Below are 23,098 nucleotides of genomic sequence, written 5' to 3'. Positions count from 1 at the left end.
AGCAGTACAATTCCAGCCACTGGAGTCAAACTAGGCTTGCAGTTGTATCATAACAATTTGAGGTTTATAGACAAAGCTAAACTTAGATCCAATTTGACAAATATGGTTGTCAGATTTAGCTTTCAATATGGAGAGGTGTTTCCCAAAGGATAGATAAGGATACAGCACCAAAACAGGCGAATTAAAGCAAGGACTTCAAGGACTCAGTGTAGTAAGTGTGTTGTAGTTGTCTGACTTTCTTTAATGGATGCATTAGTCAAATAGTCCCACTTGACTCCGACAACAACACACACATAACTGTAATGCTGGACATGTCTTGATCCAACCTGAAGCTACATTAAAATTTAGGCAGTTACACCAAAGGATGGAGTGCAGCAAAGGCAAGAAGGTGATTGCTTGGCTTGGGCACGAGCAAAATGCTGCAGCCTCACTTAGACTGCATGTTTCTCTTCCTCATCAATTGCTTCTGCCATCTTAAACACACTATGATGTTCCTTGGCCACACGGGTACTTGTCCATCTGCCAAACAGGACAGATTACTAAAAGGTGCTGCAACACTGACATTGGACACACACTGCCAAATAATGCAGTTTAACGTCATTGAACTAGATTATGAGTCTAGACTGGCATATAATCGAGGTCAAGGCAGTTAAACTGCATTATATGCAGTGGAAATCCAGCCTGAGACTCAGGAGTCTTCAGATCCTTAGGGAAGGGCTTTTTCTTACTTTTTTCTGCCATATTTCAACTGCTTTAATTTTCACTTAGGTTTCAAGTTGCCTTTCTTCTTAGTTTGTAAGACACCTTGACAAAAGCAGTATATAACTATAAACACTATTCAGCTCAAGACTAATTTTAGGCACAAATTAACAAAAAAAAGGCTGCAATGACAAGGGGTATCATTATACACCAACAGTTTTTATTGAGTTTCCGTAACCTTTCACAAGATGGTAAAAAACTTTTACAACCACTTCCAGGTTTTTCCCCCTTTAATGTTTCATGTTTCCCCATCAGTTCTATCCCATTCTTGTGCCAAGCCCATTTACTTACCATGCATCTAAAAGTGATAGATACAGGCTATTTAAATTTCTTTATTTTCTATTTGTAGCAGCTTATGCAGGTGCAGCCAAATACCAAGCCTTGGGACAAGTTTTTACACAAAACTTTTACAATGTAGAATTTTGAATTTTAAAATAGAGAACTTAAAATCTACACAAAAAACTGGTAAAAATCAAGCACAAGTACAAGGACTGAAACTTAACCCGGGTGAAAAAGGAGAGTCTCACCTTTCTTTGAAGTGCCTTTATTCTGCTACAGAAGAGTCAGTCCAAAAGAAAAAAATGAAGATGTAAGCCTTTTTTGTGTGTGTTAGTTTTAAATTATGCACTCTGTATATACTTAAGGACCAATTTTTAAAAAGTTACACATACAGCAACGAATGTCCATTGGGCTCAAATGTGTGTGGGTCGTTTGTACCGCCCAACCGGATTGTTGCTCAAAAACAAGTCAGGCAGAAATTTGAAGAGAAAAATCCATGTGTAACTTCCCCCTCCCCGGCAGACCCCAGACCTGGCTTTTACTGATGGGCGCATTGCACCCCAGGTCCATGGTGGCCGCTCTCCTCGTCGGAGCTGTCGTTGTAGGCCTCACGCCGCTGGCCGCCGGTCGAGCCGCGTGTGGAGTCAAACTCCTGCAGGTCCACCTCCTCCGCTTCGCTGATGATGTTGGGGACGTCTGGTCTGGCGGGAAGCAGGTCTTCAAGTTCCTACAAGAGACACAGGGTGAAAAGGTTTGGATTTATACACATTACGTGGCAAGAAAAAAACCCGTTCTTCCTTTCGCTGCTCATCAAACAATAAAGCTTTTATGTAAACTGCCCTCTGTTCTAGAGTCTGGGTTTAGACCAGGCATGGGCCAACTTCATCCCTCCGGCTGTTTGGGCTTCAACTCCCACAATTCCTAACTGTTGGCTGGTTTAGACTGACATCCTATTGGTGGCTTCATCTACTAAAATGGTTCTCAACCTGGGGTCCACAGATGTTTTTAGCCTACAACTCCCAGCTGTTAGGATTTCTGGGAGCTGAAAGCCAAAACCATCTGGGGACCCCAGGTTCAGAACCACTGATCTACTAGAACAGGCATGTGCTAATCTCTATTTCTAAGCCAAAGAGCTGGCATTGTCCGTAGACACCTCCAATATCATGAGGCCACTGGTATGACTGCATGGAGCGCTGTTACCTTCCTACTGGAGTGGTACCTATTGATCTACTCACATTTGTATGTTTCCAAAGTGCTAGGTTGGCAGAAGCTGGGCATAACAGCGGGAGCTCACCCTGCTCCTTGGATTCGAACTGCCAATCTTTCGGTCAGCAAGTTCAGCAGCTCAGCAGTTTAGTGTGCTATGCCACCGGGGGCTCCAGGTCCAAATTACAGCCCTCTTATAGTACTAATAAGCCAAACCCACCTTCTTCTAACATTTCTGTACATTCATTGCTGATAATCTTCTACCACGATCTAGTTGTAATGAACAAAGTTATGAAGGCAGCCTACTTCCACAAACACTCAGCCACAGCAAAATGGTGCATGGTATGCTATCAAATGTGATGCAGAAACCTTGGGACCCCATCCTGGGATACTCACTGTAAGCTTTTCTGGGCTAATCCAGTTATTTTCAGGAAATTGCACATCAAACTTTATATAAAGGTCTCCCTTTTCAAAGGGATTGCGGTATTGAGGCATTCCTTCGGCTCGTACAACACGGACACTGCCTTGAATGAGAGAAGAAATCCCGAGATGTCATTATTATGAGGAAGGCTACAGTTTCTCTTTGAGGAAGGCCAAATGTAGAAGACCACAAGCCAATCACAAACTCCCACCCAAGAGGTTTTACCTGGTTCAATGACTTTTCCTGGGGGATATTTCACCACAATCTGACGTCCATCAAGGTGCTTAAATGTGAACTGAAAGCCACACAGGGCTTCAACAAGTCCAATCTTGTGTGTCATGTGCAAGTCATTTCCATCTCTCTGGAACACCTTGGGAAAAGGGGAAGGAAAGCAGATTTAGCAACATTTGGGGAGCAACTTACAGAAAGGTAGGCTTCCATAGGCTAAACAACAACATCATCAATTCTACTGGGCTTTAGTACAGCTGGTTAATCACCAGCAGCAATAGATCATTGCCAAACAGAAGGCTGATAGTTCGAAGCCCGATTCGGAGTGAGCACCCAACCATCAGCCCAGTTCACTGTCCACCGAAGCAGTTTGAAAACAGCTGAGCTGTGAGTAGAGAAATTAGGCACTGCTTAAGCGGGGAGGTATTTTACGGCACCATAAAAAATGCCGGTGATCAAAGAACAAGGAGGGAAAATTCTGCGATCAAAGGGCTTGTCATCATAGCAGATGGAGCGACAGTATCCTGTGGCTGGAACTGAGCATAACCTCCAGACACCAAAGTTGGAAAAAAATGCTGATATACCTCTATCTATTTGTCTGTCCTGTATGTCTAATCAGCACTGAATATTTGCCGTGTATGTGTGTGTCGTGTGAGTTCCCTTCAGGGTGAGAAATGCTGTAAATAATAAATAAATACTGTATTGCAAGGTATCTCCATAAGGTCAAGTCAATCACAACAACTGTTCTGAGAAATGTAATCAGGGTAATTCGGTTCATGTGAGTTTTCAAAGAAAATGTAGAACTGGGTCTCTTGCCAAGTTTGAACAGCCACCAATCTTTACACATTTACATTGTAAACACATGATTAAACTGCAAGGGAAGAGATATCTGGACATATTTCAAGGTAAGGTCAAGTTTAGCATTTTAAAACTATTTTAACCCAACAAATCTGTGTTAGTCATTATATTCTTAGAGTTCACTCCCAGGAACATAAATCCCCAGGAACGCTGGTGTACAGTAAGGGCAAACAGGCTGTGTTTTCTTTGTAAAGATTACAAGTTAATCAAACCAATTGTAGAAATGTAGTTAAGGAAATTCAGTCCATGTGAGTTTTCAGGGAAAATGTATCACTGGGACCTCTTCCCAAGTTTGAAAAGTCACCAAGCCTTGCACATGGATATGATAAATCTTTAGGGAAATGGCTAGGAGAGGGCTGGACGTATTTCTATAATCTGAGAGGATATGACAGTTGAATTTGTCCTGAACTTCCACCCAAACAACTTGTAAATACACCCAAACATATTTATGTACACTCATCCCATTCCATTCCTCCCATGGTTAAAAGTCTGTGCAAGTCACATGCCTACTAAGTTGAATCAACACCTAATGCATTAGCCTGAGGGGAAAAGGAGGCAGATACCTGATCCTACGCAAGCTTACTCAAATACCAGCACACTTCAACAAGACTTACTCCAAGATTACATCTCATAGATCTATGACCTTTTTGCCCAGCTACTGGAGTTATAGCTGGAACAGAGTCTCATCTCCTAGAAACTATAGTAAAGAAGGCTCCGGAAATGTCTCATCCCTGCTGAACTGAACGATAGTAACATTCCAACAACTGCATACAATACTGAACTCAATAGGACTTAATTCTAAATATTATTGGATAGAAATTTCTGAGATACAACCAATTTGAATCAATAGAGTTCAAATCACCACTGGTCTTCCTAATGCTGTCAAAGCAAACACCACCTGTTTCTCTAAACATTCAAAAGAAAGGCCCTTCTGCTTGTAGAACCTCTTGAGCTCATGAAACAAGAATTTTGCTATGTACAAGAAAACGATCATCCAAGCAGGATCTGTTTGTGTAACCTCTCGAAGAAGCAGAACAACCAGAACTGCCTGTACTCTCTTATTCGAGCAATTCTTTTCCTTTCCTCGCCCTCTATTGATTTAATGGAGCATCACAATCCCAAGCTTCAATGTTCAAGGACTCTGATGGTCTCCCAACAAAAGACAGATTTACCTCATTCTCCTTTTCTTGAAGCAGGAGAACAATGTCCCCTGGCTCCACACCTGGGGCTTGATCGGCTTCTCCGGTGAAGGTGATTCTCTGCCCATGCTTCATGCCTTTGTCTACATGAACTTCAAGGATTTTTACTTCTTTTATAACCTTCTTCCCTTCACATTTTTTACAGCGATCTTTTTCATTAATTACTTCCCCTAGAAAGAGACAGCATGTTACAATCTCTCAGATCTGGCTTCTGTACCAAGCAGCAGAATGCTGTTGTCCATCACTGCAAAACTTCCATCCCACTGAGCCTGTTTTTCCACATCATCATTTAGTTTATGCAAAATCGGTGGCTTCACATTCAAATAGTTTGCATTTTACAAAGCAAGAGAAATGGAACCCAAGCTTATTGTTTGATAGATCTGCACAGTGTATTCCTTCAAGTCACCTTTTCATTTATGGAGACTCCATTAACTTCACAGAGTTTTCTTAGGTGAGGTGCTTTTGCCAGTTCTCTCCCCTGGAATATAAGCTACAACACCTGATATCCATTAGTGGTCTCTCATCCAGTGACTAACCAGGGCTGGCCCTGCTTCATTTCCAAGATCAGATGGGATCTGGTGCCTTTAGGGTCATGGGCATCACCAGAAAAGAAGCAACTCTTATTTTACAAGAACATTTTTTCTGCTCCCCCATGTGTAGTAGTAAATTTATTGATTAGCCCTTAGGCCATATCACAGTATCAAAAAGGCTTGTTAAAACATGCTTACACACCATATAGTAAGTTGAATAAAACACTTACAACAATACTGTAAATAAATATAATAAAACTGAATGTCTTGATTTACTAACAAAAATGGGAGATACAAATACCGTATTTTATTACATAATACTTGTGACTGCGTAACATTCGCACCCTCGTTGTTTGGGTGGCAACATTGGTATTTTTGTGTTCCTGGCATAATAGTCGCAGAGTCTCCTCTTCCCTCCCTTCTGAGGCCATAAGTTCCAGAAACAGAGGTTTCTGGAACTTAGATCTTCTCTCATTCCTCCAAGAGTTCCATTTCAGATTTTGTAAAATGTCTTGCCTTCAGAGAAGGAAGGAAGGAAGGATCTTCCCTCCTCTTTTCTCTGATGCAAGGCAGTTAAAAACAAACAGAAACTGAGCTGTTTCTTTGAGACTGGATCATCCCTCCTCCTTCCCCCCTTTTGGAGGTAAAACAATTTATTTTGGAAAATCAAAGGCAGATTTTTATTGCATAATAGTCTATTATGCAATGAACTACAATACCTCTGATACATTTCAAATTGATTTCTTCCAGGTACGATTTTGCTATAGTCTTACATTACTGCTGCAGAAGCCATACCAAACGACCACAACATAGGAATTACTATTGTCCATATCCAACTGTGACTGAATTAGCAAAGCAGCTCATGTGCTAGTCATGTTTAACTACATTTTCCTTAGAATGTTACATTGCTATTTGCATCAACATCAAAAAGAGTAGTTACAATGGTGAAAGCTAGGTGAAAACCAAAACAGGCTACCAACTTGACAAGGCCAGGGACACTCATCTGAAAAAACTGCACTCTACATCTGAAGCAGATATCAGAAAATATCAAATCTGATGGATGCTTACTTGACAAAACTCAGATTCAGCCTGTCAAAGTACTTGAGGGCACTCCTCCTTTTGCCAGTGTTGGCAGAAGAACCGGTCGACTTACCTTCTCCATTGCAGTCAGAACAGACAGACTGCATCTGCTGCACCATCCCAGGAGCCAGCTGTCTGATCATAATGCGCACACCTCTCCCCCGGCAAGCGGCACACTTCTGAACTGCTCCAGATTTACCCCCTTGGCTGGAACAACAGTTGGTAAACTTTTATTAGAAATCTAAAGAACATTTTTTAATAAAAAATGAATTAAGATTCCATATTATGAGTCCAATCATTGGTCTGACAACATCCAGTTTCTGATCCTTAATTTGGAGACTCACATTCAAAAATACAAACTGTCAAAGCTGAAGAGTGGTGTTACAAACAAAGACTTGGATGTCAAAACCACATACCCATTATCTTGTTTCAAAATGAATTCTAGGTGGATTTCACCTGTTTGTGAACATTATTATGCCACTGGGAGAATGTGTTTTTTTTTAAGGGTCAAATCGTTTCATCTTCAAAAACAGATGATTTTAGCAACACAACTTACCCATTACACGCGCTACAAAGGACATTCTTGCTAAGTTGTAGTTTGGTTGTCTTTCCATTGTATAGATCTTCTAAAGAAACTCTACAGGAAGAAAAAGGGTTTTTTAAGTCTCACTATAAGTAACAGGGGAGAACAAGCACCAATGCTAGTTTAAGAAGAAAAAAGCATATCACTGACAATGAAAAAAAACCAACAAAACAAATGTGCCCAATATTAACATTATTATTTTTGAGCAATTCAGGAAATCAAGGAGCAACTGCTGCTAAATGGGCAACAAGGTGGAAAAACATAGCCCATGATGGCTCTATAGCAGTGGTTCTCAACCTTCCTAATGCCGCGACCCCTTAATACAGTTCCTCATGTTGTTACCCCCAACCATAAAATTATTTTTGTTGATACTTCATAACTATAATTTTGCTACTGTTATGAATCATAATGTAAGTATCTGATGAGCAGGATGTATTTTCATTCACTGGACCAAATTTGGCACAAATATCTGACACATCCAAATTTGAATACTGGTGGGGTTTTGGGGGGGGGGGGGGGGAGATTGATTTTGTCATTTGGGAGTTGTAGTTGCTAGGATTTATAGTCCACCTACAATCAAAGAGCATTCTGAACTCCACCAGTGATGGAACTGAACAAAACTTGGCACACAGAACTCCCATGACCAACAGAAAATACTGGAAGGGTTTGGTAGGAATTGACCTTGAGTTTTGGAACTGTAGTTCACTGTGGAGTAAACAATGATGGATCTGGACCAAACCTGGCACAAATACTCAATATTCCCAAATGTAAACACTGGTGGAGTTTGGGGAAAATAGACCTTGACATTTGAGAGTTGTAGTTGCTGGGATTTATAGTTCACCTACAATCAATGAGCCCCTTGAACCCCACCAAAGATAGAATTGGGCCAAACCTCCCAAACAGAAAAGAGAAGGACAGGCGGAGAGATCTTCTGCCTTCTCTGCCAAAGGGGTTCCTAAGACCATCAGAAATATGTTTTCTGATGGTCTTCGGCAACCCTCCCAGGGGTTCCAACCCCAAGGTTGAGGAACACTGCTCTATAGACCCTCAAACAGAAGATCACATACACATATGTTTAAATTAAAGCCTTTGTTCCCATGGCACAGCAATTTGTGAATATATTTACATCAAAAGAGTTCATAATAGCCCATAAGGGAGGGTAAGGTGGCAGACTGCACAACACCCAAGGAGAGAAATGACTGAGAAATCTATATCAATTTCATCATTTTAACCACTATGCACCACTGCGTTATTGTGATTAGGATCTTCAGTTAATACCTTGCTCTTCTGAATTTCAATTAGCAGCAACTAAGGTGTATATCTAAAAAGCTTCATATTCAAAATCAGATATTTTCAAAGCTTGGGAAAGTTACCCACCCCCCACCCCAAAAAAGTTCAAGATTACTACGTATGCAATAGGCAGAAAATGTAGCACTTTATCAAACACAGCTGCCTCTAAATTTTCTACAATTCAAAATGAGACGTAAACTCCCACATCAATGTAATATATGCTTTGCAACCCATATAAATTAGACTAGTTAAATAAAGCAAACTGGCATTCCATGTCATCCATTCTGTTTTTGTTATGTATTATTTATATTGTGACTTTTTGCATTGGGCTTGAGTAAGCAAGTAGGATCTCTAACTATCATTATTTTACTCAGTATCTTGCAAACTTCTTGTAACTGTTGAAGGGTGTATTTTTGAATTCTCGGTGTAAGACTCTTAGGTGGCTCAAATTAATGCATCCATTACTGCTCATTCAGCTCATCTGCAGAGGAAAGCCCAAGTATGGCAATAGTTTCCACATTCTGGATGAATTGAGACTGGTATTCTAAACCCTGTGCTTATTCTCTCCCACATCTGTTTAGAATAATTAGCTGTCTCAACTTGTCTAACTTTTATTATAAAATGAATCTACGCAATGTGAGGTTCAATATTTTTAACCACACTGACTAGGTGGAACAATAGCCTCAGGTTTCCTATGATCTATTTATGAAGCAGTAAAGTGCATTTGCTGTTGTGATTAGTTTCCCTCCCTTGTAAAACTATCAAATCACCTGAAGCATAGGTGAGGCTGAAATATTCCATTCTCTGATCGCAAAAACTTTTGGAGTCTTGACTCTTAAGAGAAAAAGTTCTTCATAGGCAGGGACAGATGAGACAGTAAGACAACTGAAATTAATTCTAACAAAACTCAAACAATATTGTAAACATTAAGATATTCCAGGTAGTATAATATCCTAGCAAGGCATAGAAAGGTGAACACGCCTTCCAGGTCGTAGTCATAAAATACCGAAATGTCAAAATCCATTATCTGAGGAACAATAGAATTTGCTTGGCGAAGCAGAAAAACGGTGGAACCCTAGAAATTTGCATATAATAATGATTTCTGTGCAATGTACTGACATAGTGATTCTATCAGTAACAATAAAGTTGAAAATGTATCAGGAAATATTAGCTTTAGCCAACACCTAGAGACCACACTCTCCTCTAAACAGAGGAACAAACAACCTCTAGACACTCTATTGATACAACAATATATTTGGATGCACCATAGAGCAAGTATTAAAAATAAGAAGCTATTTGATGCTAGAATCAAAACCCATTCTCCATATATCTATGTTTTACAATATCAGCACTAAATGTTATCCATAACATCTGAATACCAGAAGGTAAAGTTGTCCTTCTTCAGTAAAGGAAAAGCAAAGTGTATATTTAACAGTTTGAAATAGAGTGCACAGCAAGGGATTTATGGGATGATAAAGAACAAGATACCTGGGCTTCCCCCTTTTTTCTGGCTTTCCCGTGTTCTATTGCTGTTCTCTTTTCTTTATATTTTGCATACTTATAGGGTTTTTAGTGTGTTTGTAAGCTTTTATTTTAAAATATATATACTTCTAACAGAGTGAGAAACCTGAATACCTTGATAGAGATCCTTAAATATAGATACATTCATACTGGAAGAGTTTATATTCTTGATGTATTAGTGCCGAGTCATGTGTATCATTGTGTTTCATACAGATTTGGAAGCAAAGATTTGGTCCACAGTTAAAATCTCTCAAAAAATATTGGATAAAGCTATATTTATATTTAAGTAGCTTCAATTAGTGCTTAAGCATACTTCAAATGTTTCAGTCTGTTTTGAGAGAAATGTAATTACAAATTGGGCAATTACATCTACAAGAGCTTTTCCCAGAAAAAAACCCCAATTAGCTAGATACTTACTTAAGTGGATGCATCATATCTTCTCCTCGTCTCCTTCCATTCCGACTTCTACTCTGATTACCCATGAAACTGAACAGCCCTCCACCAAATATGTGGGAGAAAATATCGTCCATTCCTCCGCTTCCACCACTGCCTTCTCGGAGGCCTTGCTCTCCATATCGGTCATACAATTCACGTTTCTCAGGGTTTGAGAGAACTTCATAGGCAAAGCTTATTTCTTTGAACTAAATAAGGAGGGGAAAGGAGAAACAAGTCTGTTTCGAGTTATGCACATATGAAAGGAAAAGCAAAAGTAATCCTACATTTTTATTACAGGTGTCATTTCATAGGTGGATACATGCCAGTCCATCTTTGTGCAAGTAGATGAGTTGCCTTTGAGAGTCAAACTCTTTTGCCTTCTTCTAGCAACCGATCAAACAGGCAGCAAAGAGGATGCTGGCTCACTCTGCACTACATAGAAGAGCTATACCTTTCATCATTTTAGCCATCCTAATACCTGTTGTTTACAATCTCTTCCCATTACTCACACTGAGAGGCAACAAACATCCTCCTCAAAGCACAGGCAATTGACAGCTTTGACAATCACCGTATAAGTCATTCATTTCTCACACAAACCTTGGACACACAGAAGTCACAATTTTACTTCTCTGAAATGCTAGTATATTAGCTCAGTCAGCCTTACAATTTGGTACATGTTTGAATAAGAAAATTGCCTAGTTTAAGATGACGTAATGTCTTCGACATGGCAATTTATATTCTACAAATTATTCTCTTTTTAGTTCTCCACAGCTTGGATCCCTAGCTATTTTGTTTACACCTTAAATAGAATAAGATGAGGCTTACCTTGTCACCTGCATTTGGGTTCTTATCCGGGTGGTATTCCTTGGCAAGCTTTCGGTATGCCTACAGTGGAAGGAAGTCAATATAACCAATGAGACAACAATAATACAGCATTGGACATTCGGAGACAACCCCATGTTACTACTAAAGGCAACTTTTAAAATTCAGAGGCTCTAAGTTTACAGCCACTGTCAGTAATGAAGTCGTATCCAGCCAGCCTGAACAGCTTCCATTACAGACGCTCTCGCTAAAAGGATCATATCTCTTTTTTGAGGTACATTGACTTCTGGACACAACTGGGCCTCCTCCCATTTGAGAGGCAGGAATTAGAAATCTGGGCAAGTGTACGCTGTCGTACTGAAATTACTTTCATAATAGAACTATTACTAAGAAATGAACACTGTCCCTAAGCTTTAAATGATCTCCTAAGCACCTCATCTTTATCTCTTCTTGTAAAAACAATTAAACAATATGGTGGTTATATTGCAAAGATGGGAAACTGCTGCCAGTGGATTACATGTGTCCTCTGAATCTCATATTTACGGCCCTCAAAGCCTTCCAACACTACAAATTATTTTTTTTAAAGCCATGATTTTCAGGCAAGTTTCACTCCCGAACTGTACAGGAAGTACCGTAAATTCATGGAAACAAGCAAAAATATCTTCTGCTCCAGAACCTCATTGTTGTTATATGGCTTCAAGTCATCACTGACCATAAGGCCGATCTATGATAGGGTTTTCTTAACAGAATTTGCATTTCACTGAAATTAAATGAGTGTGACCTGCCCAAGGTCAACCAGTGGGTTTCCATGGCTAAGTGGGGATGCAAAGCTTGTCTAATTCAACACTCAAGCCCTCTCGCTCCCTCAGAACCTCAAACTATCCTTGAACACCTCAATTTTCTCTGCAGTCCTTCTCAAAATGGCAACAGAAAGTGCTCTATTGGGTGGGAATGCTGGGGAAGATGGAGGTATGTGGGTTTGGGATGCTATGGGAGGAGAAATCAACTCATGGCTCTGATATAGTTGCCCACCTCTGGTGTACTGAGATGTAACTGGGATGTGCAAATGCAAAACACAGAAGACCTTTGTGAGAAGATGGAATTTCACCAGGAACTCCTTGAACTACAAAAGTTAAACATGCAAAGTTAAGTCTTCTATCATAGCCAATTACAGAAGTGATTCATAACACAAGATTTGAGCACTGCAATGTGGGGTTAATCCCAGTTTAAAAACTATGGCTAATGCAAAATGTTGTGGCAATGTAGGTCATGTACATGTAACTTTCATGTTATAAACTATGAACTCTCTACCAATTCAATTCTGGGCCAGGTTCCAAATGTTACACTTGGTTAAAAGGGTCACAAAGGGGCTCTGATGATCTGATAAGACCACCATGGTTCTTAGCCTAGGATCGGCTTACCATACCACAGCATCAGAGACATTTATTTGGTTGTGACACCTTCTATCTGGAATGATCTCGCCTCAGAGATCAGGTGGATTCTTAATATAGGAAGTTTCCATTGCAAACTGGAAACTTTGATTGTATTATTAGGCACACAATTTTTTTTTGTATTATGACCACTCTTTAAGCCATTTTTCTCTTGCTGGTTTTCGTAATTTTTGCATTTTTCTCCCTACTGATCCTATTTCAACCCCCACCTACCAGAGTTCACCTTGAGGTTAAATTCTACTTGGATTGGACAAAGACTTTTCATTGCCATCTATGTGTTAATCTTCTTATCTACGCTAGACACACCCCTCCATGACTGCTAAGTGACCACTGTTAAGAGACACCATCACTTGCTGATACTTTCTTACATTGTCCCACATTCCTCTAACTACTCACCTGAACATTATGTGCAGAAATATCTTTGGCAAATTTGAGGAAATGCTGATGCCAAATAAAACAGTTTTTAAGATGCCATGATTGTGTTGCTGTTTCTGCTCAACAGACTAACATGGCAACACAACTCTGTAACTGGAGACTTCTTTGCCTAGCCACAAAGTATTTTACTAGTTCCTTGCCACTGTAATCACTTACTGTTATTACTTCTTGGAATTTTAATATTGTAAACTCATTTGGGATTTATTCAAAAGCCAGTAATATTATTAAAATGTAAAGAAATTGCAACAGAAGACATTAACAATTCACAAATCTCCTTCTGGGAGATATAGAGGCTTATACACAGGCACTGGGAATCTTGTACTTTAGTCCTAGGGCAGGGTCTTTGCATATCAGGCTCAAATGGCAATATTATGAAACCAACATCAAAGTTTTGTTCTTTACTTGAAAAAGGTCAAGTAAAAGATTATCAAATCTCAAACAGTTTAAATTATAATTGTCATCTACAATCTCAAGCAACGGCTTGAGGAGGGCAGGCAGAAAATATGTACACAACACGATTTTAATTCTGGTCTAGAAGAGAAATCTTAATTTCCTGCTGACCTTAGAATCTTATCTCTAGTGCTTCCTCCAAAATACTCCCTCCCACAAGAACGAATACCAGCCCAATAAATAAAACGATTAAATGCCCTCATGAAGAGGAGCTATTCCCTAGAAGCAGAACCCTTCCTTCACAAACAGGTAGAACCTGATAATTAACTTAATGATGGCTGTGGTGTGAGATGGAGTTCTCCAAGAATGGGTGAAGGAAAAAAAAAAGCCAAACTGTGGAAAGAGGCAAATATTTAGGATTATTTACCCTATAGCTCTGACCTTTAAAAATGGGGGTTCCCCTTTCTTACGATAGGAAAGGATCAGCTACAGAAGGAAGACCTTGAATTAAGCCTGGCTTTGAGAAGTGGGAATGAGATTACATTTAAATTGGAGTAAAAAATAACAAGGACAATTAGAGACTAGGTCAAGAATAGGCTGGGTATTCCCAGACTGTAATTCACCACATTCCTTACCACTGTCTATTGAGACTAATGCTTATAGGAACAACAGAACAACAGCATTTTGCCCACTCCTAATATAATCCACATCGAAATCCTATTGTTAATCTCAACCAGAGTAGACTCAATGAAGCAATGATAATTCAGCATTTCTGTTAAATTCAACAGAATTGCACTACTCAGACTAGCAACAAACTTCAGGCCCTTGTAATGAGCTTCATCCTCTTGGGAAGAGCTGATAAGTGGAAAAGGACTAGAAATAAAGGAAAGGAGGGAAGGAAGAACACAAACAAAAGAGAGGAAAAACTGGGGGCAATTCTCCAGTAGGTCCTCCTCTTCCGAATGATCCCTGAGATTTGGGTTGAGAAGAATGGTTTCTACAGAATGGTATGTGCTTAGGAAGTGGAGTGATACTCCTTGGCAGCTAAACAAATTGAGGAAAGGTATGTAGAACATGTAAATTAATTTGCACTATCTCTTTGTTAACACTCTGGAATAACCCCAGGATTGCTGAACATTGGAAGGAATAATTTTCCACAATGAAAGCTGTCAATTTGGAATCTACAGGTGAAGAGAAACTATGCAGTACTAAATATAACAAATTCCTCACTCCTTGTCCCACTTCCCAGGCAAAATATTTTTAACTAAAAATTTCCAAACAGGCTGTGTTGCAAAACAAAATAGTGCCTTTAAAGCTCTAAGATCATTACAACGTGAGCTTTGGTGGCCAGATAGACAAGTTTCTCAACCGTTCAGCGGAAATTCATCCTAAAACAGGTTCAGTTTTAACTAATAACACAGCTATCTCTCTAAAACACGTGGAGATTGAATTTCTAGTGCAATCTGTTGCCATTTCACTCACCATGAAGCGCCCTTTAATTCAACAGCAGCAACAAGAGCTCTATGGTACTTTAAGAACATACAGTAGAGTCTCACTTATCCAACATAAACGGGCCGGCAGAATGTTGGATAAGCAAATATGTTGGATAATAAGGAGGCATTAAGGAAAAGCCTATTAAACATCAAATTAGGTTATGATTTTACAAATTAAGCACCAAAACATCAAGTTATACAACAAATTTGACAGAAAAAGTAGTTCAATATGCAGTAATACTATGTAGGAATTACTGTATTTATGAATTTAGCACCAAAATATCATGATGTATTGAAAACATTTACTACAAAAATGCGTTGGATAATCCAGAACGTTGGATAAATGAGTGTTGGATAAGTAAGACTCTACTGTACTACGTTTTATTTGGCCTAAGTTCTTGTGGACCACAATCCCCTTGCATCAGGTACATTCCCTGCCCACAATCCACAACAAGTTTAGTCCAAATAAAATGTGCTTTAATTTTTTTCAGGTGGATATATTGCACAACCATAATCTATGAAGAATTTAAGCCAAAGAAAACACGGTTTTCTTTTCTTTTTTTGAAGTCCCTGGAAAGATTTATTTGACCTAAACTTTTGTGGACTGCAATCACCTTGCGCCAAATACATTTCTTACCCGTAGTTCACAAAATAGGCCAAATAAAGTGTGTTTTCATTTATTTTTCAAGTACTGGATAACTTTTTATTTGACCTAAATCCATTCAGTATCATATTACACTACTTTTCCATTTTAACTGCCATGGCAACATGGTATGGAATGCTGGGATTTGCAGTTTAGGGAGGAGCATTTAGATTTCTCAAACAGGGAGCTCTAAACTACAAACCCCAGCATTCTTACAGAATGTTGCCATGGCAGTATAACACTCCTATACTGTTACACAAATAATACTTTAACAATACAACTTGATATTCACCTAAACCTTTGTGAATTGCAATTACCTTGCATCAGAACCATTTCTGGCTAGAAAAGTCACGCTGAGTAAAAGGGGTTCGTCCCCTTTCCAGTACACCTCCCCCCCCCCCCCCCAAACCGAGGTCCCATTTACACTGCCACATAATGCAGTTTGAAACTGCATAAAATGCTCAGGATAGAGCATATAAAATGTAGTTCAATACGGTTAGACTGAATTATATGAGTCTACTGACTATATAATACAGTTTCAAACCACATTATATGGCAGCGTAGATGGGGTCCTAGATTACCCTGGAACAGTGGTTTCTAACCTTTGGGCCTCCAGTTGTTTGGATTTCAACTCCCACACTTCCTAACAACTGGTAAGCCGACTGGGATTTCTGGGAATTGAAGTCCAAAACACCTGGAGGCCCAGAGGTTGGCAACCACTTTCCACTACCACTGAGATTACAACTACTATTATTACATTTATATCTCACTTTCATTCCTTAAAGGAGATTCAAAGTGACTTATTGTCATTATTATTATTATATCTTAAAAGAGACTTGAAGTGGCATATTATGATTATTATATCACACTTCTCAGTCTTAAAGGAGACTCAAAGTGGCATATTATTGTTGTTGTTGTTATTATTATAATATCACACTTTCCAGTCTTAAGACTCAAAGTGGCTTTTTGTTATATTTATATCACACTTTCTTCCCTTAAAGCAGACTCAAAGTGGCTTTTTATTATTATATCACACTTTCCTCCCTTAAAGCAGACTCAAAGTGGCTTTATATTATTATATTTATATCATTTTCCAGTCTTAAAGGAGATCCAAAGTGGCATATTATTGTTGTTGTTGTTGTTATTACTATATCACACTTTCTAGTCTTAAGAAAACTCTATGTGGGTTTTTATTATTATATTTATATTACACTTTCCTCCCCTAAAGCAGACTCAAAGTGGCTTATTATAATTATATTACACTTTCCAGTCTTAAAGGGGACTCAAAGTGGCTGCCAAAGCGATGTTAGTGTTTATATCAAGCATGGGCCAACTTGGGCCCTCCCTCCAGGTGCTGTGGATTTCAACTCCCACCATTCCTAACAGCCTCTGGCCCTTTTCCCCCTCATATATTATAATTTCCCCCTCAATAATATTATGTTAAGCCGCTTAACATAATATTATATTACTATCCTAGGGAATTCTGGAAACCCTCCTCCAGGCCCCGTCTACATTGACAGTTTAACGCGGTTCAAAGCCGGCTTCCCTCTGCGGCGGTGAAACAACAAACTCCCAAAAGGGGAAGAGAAAGAAAAAAGGCCCTTCATGCGCAGTTTTGTGTTGCGCCCCGAGAAGCCGCCTTGAAACTGAACTAAGTGGGCCCTGGGAGAGGCCTATTCGGCGAGACCGAGGCCTAGCCGGGCCCGAGAGGGGGTGGATTCCTCCCCGCCCTTCCTTTGGGGCCTCCGTTTCCCCTCAGACCTTCTTGAGCTCGTTGTCGGAGGCCCCCGGCGGCACCCCGAGGATGTCGTAGAGCTTGGTGTCGGCCACGTTCGCCATCTCGGCTCCCGAGGGTCCCAAGGGGAGGGCGAGGACGAGGAGGACGACGAGGAGGCCGCGGAGCCCCGAGAGGAAGCCGAGCAGAGAGGGAAGGCCGACGGAACGCGCGCACGCACCACGACGTCAGCACGCCGCACGCACACCGCGACGTCAGCACGGCCGGCCGGAAGAAAGAGGTCGCGACTCTTCCCGGCCCCGCAACAGGGGGGAACTGAAGGGGAGAGAGGCCACGCCTCTTCCGGAAAAGAGACACGCCCCTCGTATTTAAAGAGCGCTTCTGACCCCGCCCCTTCCAAGAGAAAAGACAACGACTTGGCTCCGCCCTTTCGAGGGAAAGGACACGCCCCTTTCAAGAGAACGCAGGCGCTCCTGACTATTAAGTCAGAGAAAGGACACGCCCCTTCCAAGAGACCTGGCTCTGCCCCTTCCAGAGAAGTGACGCCCTTCCAATAGAAAACACACGCTCCTGACTCCACCCCTTCTGAGGAAATATACACCCCTTCCAGGGAAAGACACGCCCATCCCAGAGAGGACACGCCCCTTCCAGAAGAACAGATGCGCCCTTGGCCCCCGCCCCTTACCAGGGAAAGAGAACAGAGACGCTCCTGGATCCGCCCCTCCCAGAGAAAGACACGCCCCTTCCAGAAGAACAGATGCGACCTTGGCCCCGCCCCTTACCAGGGAAAGACACGCCCTTCCTAGAGAAATACCGCTCCTGGCTCCGACCCTCCCAGGGAAAGACACGCCCATCCCAGAGAAAAGACACGCCCCTCCCAAGAGAACAGAGGCACCCTTGACCCCGCCCCTTACCAGGGAAAGACACGCCCCTTCCAAGAGAAATACCGCTGCTGGCTCCGCCCCTCCCATGGAAAGACACGCCCATCCCAGAGATAGGACACGCCCCTTCCAGAAGAACAGATGCGCCCTTGGCCCCGCCCCTTACCAGGGAAAGACACGCCTCTTCCAAGAGAACAGAGACGCTCCTGGCTCCGCCCCTCCCAGGGAAAGACACGCCCTCTCCGATAGAAAGGACACGCCCCGGCTCCGTCCCTTCCAGGGAAAGGAAGAGAAAGGAAACGCCCCTGGCCCCGCCCCTTCCAGGTAAAGGACACGCCTCTTTCAGAGAATAGAGGGGATCACTGACTCCGCCCCTTCTAGGGAAAGGACACGCCCCTTCCAAGAGAACAGAGCCGCTCCTGGCCCCGCCCCCGGGAAAGGACAAGCCCCCGTGGCTCTTCTCCCTTCCTCCCTTCTGTGGCAGGGCTTCACAGGTGTTGGACTTCATCTCCCAGAATTCCTGGCCGTTGCTCATGCTGGCTGGAGCTTCTGGGAATCGAAGTCCAAAACTGTTGGACGCCACTCGATTGGGGAAGGCTACCTTGAAAAGCCATCGCCTGCCTTTTCTTGTTGTGGCCAGTAGAGGGCACTTTGGTTTCATAATAAGAATAGCTTTCAGCAAAGGGGGATCCATAGCATTTAGCCATGGCAGTGAACATCCTAAACACAGGATATTATTCGAGGACAAAGAAATGCTGGACCACGCTAACAACCACCATGTCAGACAACACAGAGAAGCCATTGAAATCTACAAGCATGTGGACAATTTCAACAGAAGGAAAACCATGAAAATGAACTATCTGACTATCAGTATTTTTTTTAAAAACTCTAAAACCAGGACAGTAAATAAAGAGCAACACTCAGAAAACAGAGGAATTCCAGACAAGAAACAATCAGGGCCAGCTAACACCTCCCAAGAAAGGGTTCACCCAGGCAAGAAGCAGCCAGGCCTTCAAGTTGCAAGGCTATTTAATGCTAATCAAGCTGGAATAAAATAACTACTTTCAAAGTAAGTATCACATAATGAAACTGGAAATAACACTTTCAAACGAGAAACAGATTTTTTTTTCAAATTTTGTTACATAGTGTTATTATAACAGTTATTATTGTATTTTATTTTTTATTATTACTACAGTATTATTACTATATTTTATTATCATTATCATCTTGTGGGGACATGAGAGAATCCTCCCAGCAGGATGATAACACATCTGGGCGTCCCCTGGGCAACGTCTCTGTAGACAGTCAATTCTCTCACACCAGAAGCAACTTGCAGTATGTTCTCAAGTCGCTCCTGACACAATTTTAAAAATATTATTATTATCATTGTTATACACTATTATTACCCCGGCCTTGAGTCATAAAGAGAGGAAGGTAATAAATACAGGTGTTTGAAAAAGAACTCCCTAGTTTTAAGTTAAATTACATTAAAACTAGGGAGTTCTTTTTCAAACACCCTTTATAATAACAGTAAAGGTCAAGATAAAAGTTTTCCCCTGATGTTAAGTCCAGTCGTGACCGACTCGGGGGGTTGGTGCTCATCTCCATTTCTAAGCTGAAGAGCCGGCGTTGTCCGTAGACACCTCCAAGGTCACGTGGCTGGCATGACTGCATGGAGTGCCATTACCTTCCCGCCGGAGCAGTACCTATTGATCTACTCACATTTGCATGCTTTCGAACTGCTAGGTTGGCAGAAGCTGGGGCTAACAGTGGGAGCTCACCCACTCCCCGGATTCGAACTGCCAACCTTTTGGTCAGAAAGTTCAGCAGCTCAGTGGTTTAACCTGCTACGCCATCAGGGGCTATATAGATATAGATATAATATTAATAATAATTTATATCCTGCTTTTTCAATGCTATCAGCTCAGGGATGGTTTGATCAACTATATATATAATATATTGCATATACTGTACATATAATATTGATTATATATTATTATATAATATATACAGTAGAGTCTCACTTATCCAACATAAACGGGCCGGCAGAACATTGGATAAGCGAATATGTTGGATAATAAGGAGAGATTAAGAAAAAACCTATTAAACATCAAAATAGGTTATGATTTTACAAATTAAGCACCAAAACATCATGTTCTACAACAAATTTGAGAGAAAAAGTAGTTCATTACACATTAATGCTATGTAGTAATTACTGTATTTACGAATTTAGCACCAAAATATCACAATGCATTGAAAACATTGACTACAAAAATGCATTGGATAATCCAGAACATTGGATAAGCAAGTGTTGGATAAGTGAGACTCTAATAATAATATTGATTATTTTATATTATATATATATAAAATATAATATTGATTATATTGATTATAATATTATAATGGAATACAATATTATACTACTAATAATACAATATAATAATATTAATTATATATTAAATGTAATATTACTAATAATATTACCGTATAATGATATAGTACAATATAGTAATTTAATGCTTATATTGCGCTGTTCTAATAATATATTGTTTGTTCATTTGATTTGTAAGCCGCTCTGAGTCCCCTTCGAGGTGAGAAGAGTGGGATATAAATGTAGTAAATAAATAAAAATAAATAAATAAACTATAAACAGTGACTACATATTTGTGTCTGTGGAAGACCTAGGGTTCATCTACACACTATATCATTAATGCAATATGACAATTCATAATGCTATGGAGCCCTGAGAGTCATAGTTTGGTAAGGAGAGAAGGCCAAAGATCTTATAAACTACTAGCTGTGCCCGGCCACGCGTTGCTGTGGCGAAGTATGGTGGTATGGGAAATAAAAGTATTGAGGAATTGGTGGTAGTTAAGGTAAAGGGTAAAGGTTTTACCTTACATTAAGTCCAGTATAAATGGGTTATATAGCTGTGTGGAAGGGCCTTGAGTCTACACTGCCATATAATCCAGTGCAAATTAGATAATCTGTGGAAGTGGCCTAAGTGAGGCCTAACTCTGCCTGTCCCCTGGGCTGAGTGGGTTGCTAGGAGACCAAGTAGGCGGAGCTTAGCCTTCTAACTGGCAGCAATTGGATAAAAACAATTATTCCCCTCCCTCTAATTAGGACTTTATTTTTCTTTTCTTTTTGTTGTATGAACGTAGAGGCATGGATGAGGGGTTGTGCTGCCAAGTTTAGTGTTTCTGGGATGTGTAGTTTTGTTGTTTTGTCCTAGGCCAAAATTTCATTACCCTTTTATATATATAGATAGCTCTTGTGATTCCATAGCTTACTGCCATGGCAGTTACAGTGGTGTCAAACTGTGTAATTTTACAGTGTAGTCTCAGGGATAATACTCCAACATATGGCTCCATGAAGCTTCTATCGCCATGTCTGGATTAGACATTTTGCTACTTGAGACGAAAGACAAGAAGGTTGCCTGGGCTGGCAGTTGAAGGATAGGCATCATCTGTCATATTTGAGGCCCCCAGGACTACATGGCATGACCTTATCTGACCTCCAACTGGAAGGAAAGCCTATGGAGGTCAGGAAGTTGTTCTTCTTCCCACCTAAAAGAATTGAGTTGTCACCTCCCTTCCTCCGACAGTCCACACCTTCTTTCTTTGAGAGTGTGTTTTCTTGGCACAACTTCAAGACAGCTTCCTGGAGAAGCCAGATTGAAAGCTTTGTGCTGTGTTGTCCCTCATTATGAGTGTGTAAGACACCTTGTACACAAGATGTAAAGAGTTCAGGTTGCAACCTCTTCCTCAGGAGCTTATTATCTTGGCTGCACAGCACATCTTTCCCATACTTGCCGCTGAATGATGCTGAAGCAATAAATCCTTCTGAAACTGACCACATGCACCGGTGGATGGTGTGAACTTCCTATCTACTTGATTGGCCTTAGATTCTATCAGAACCACGACTACAGTATCGGGACTGTCCCAGGTCCTGAGATTGAGGGCCAAAAGCTTAAGATGTAGCTAAAATCTGTTCAAACTAGCTCTCCAGCAGCAGGATAGCAACAGTTACAAACCAATTTCCAGGTCCTTGTGAACTCAGCCAATCAGCTTTATGCATTTGATTTTCCAGTTAACACACATATAGTATCTTTGCAAACCCTGACACTACAGTATCAGGACTGTCCCAGGTAATGCCTCCACCTTCATTACTTGGGTTTGGATGGGAATATTTTAATAAATCAAACACAGAAATAATCTTTAGAATGTGCTCTTTAACTACCACTATTCACTTTTCCACATAATCACCAGACAATTGGATACATTTCTGCCAATGATGAACAAGTTTTCTGAAGTCGTCACAGAAGAAGTCGACACTCTGTTTCAGCAGCCAGCGTCTCACAGGACCCATCGTGCACAGATCTTCCGATAGCCAAGCAAAGCAATAATGTGACCCACACGTTTTTGTGAAATGCCGATTATGCTTGAAATTCCTCTCTGAGTGATACGACAATCGTCCTGAATCAATCTGTCAACCTTTTGCTTGTGAAACTCAATGGTTGCTGTCACAGGACGTCCAACTCTTTGTTTGTCACACAAGTCAGATCTTGAAATTTACTCGTCCAATGACGCACAGTACTTACATCAACACAATCACCATAAACTGGTTGCATTCTCTGATGAATCTCCTTTGGGGTGACACCTTCTGCTGTCAAGAATTCAATGACTGCACATTGCTTAAATCGCATTGATGCGCAGGGTTCCATACTTTGCACTTTAACAACACAGCCGTTCAATGATAAGGCTTCCAGCTAAATGGAACTGTAGAGGAGAGTCTACTGAACGAGCCAGTACCTGCCGCAGACCAGGACTGCCATCTGTTGAGGAGTTACAAAGGTG

At 40.8% G+C, this 23,098-nt stretch overlaps 1 protein-coding gene across 1 annotated transcript; it reads right to left on the bottom strand.

The window, feature by feature from the left end:
• Window positions 1-897: 897 nt before the first annotated feature.
• dnaja2 (DnaJ heat shock protein family (Hsp40) member A2) lies at window positions 898-17,595 on the bottom strand. The gene is made up of 9 exons (XM_003222916.4): window positions 17,385-17,595; window positions 11,215-11,274; window positions 10,372-10,595; window positions 7,117-7,197; window positions 6,634-6,767; window positions 4,924-5,120; window positions 2,891-3,035; window positions 2,641-2,768; window positions 898-1,765 (listed from the first exon to the last, which is right to left on the bottom strand). Exons 1-9 carry the CDS (start codon window positions 17,460-17,462, stop codon window positions 1,577-1,579), a joined length of 1,236 nt encoding a protein of 411 aa, XP_003222964.1. The 5' UTR covers window positions 17,463-17,595; the 3' UTR covers window positions 898-1,576.
• Window positions 17,596-23,098: the final 5,503 nt, after the last annotated feature.

Source organism: Anolis carolinensis, unplaced genomic scaffold, assembly GCF_035594765.1.
Source record: "Anolis carolinensis isolate JA03-04 unplaced genomic scaffold, rAnoCar3.1.pri scaffold_9, whole genome shotgun sequence".
NCBI classification, from domain to species: Eukaryota; Metazoa; Chordata; class Lepidosauria; order Squamata; family Dactyloidae; genus Anolis; species Anolis carolinensis.
This window is presented reverse-complemented; position numbering and strand designations above follow the sequence as displayed.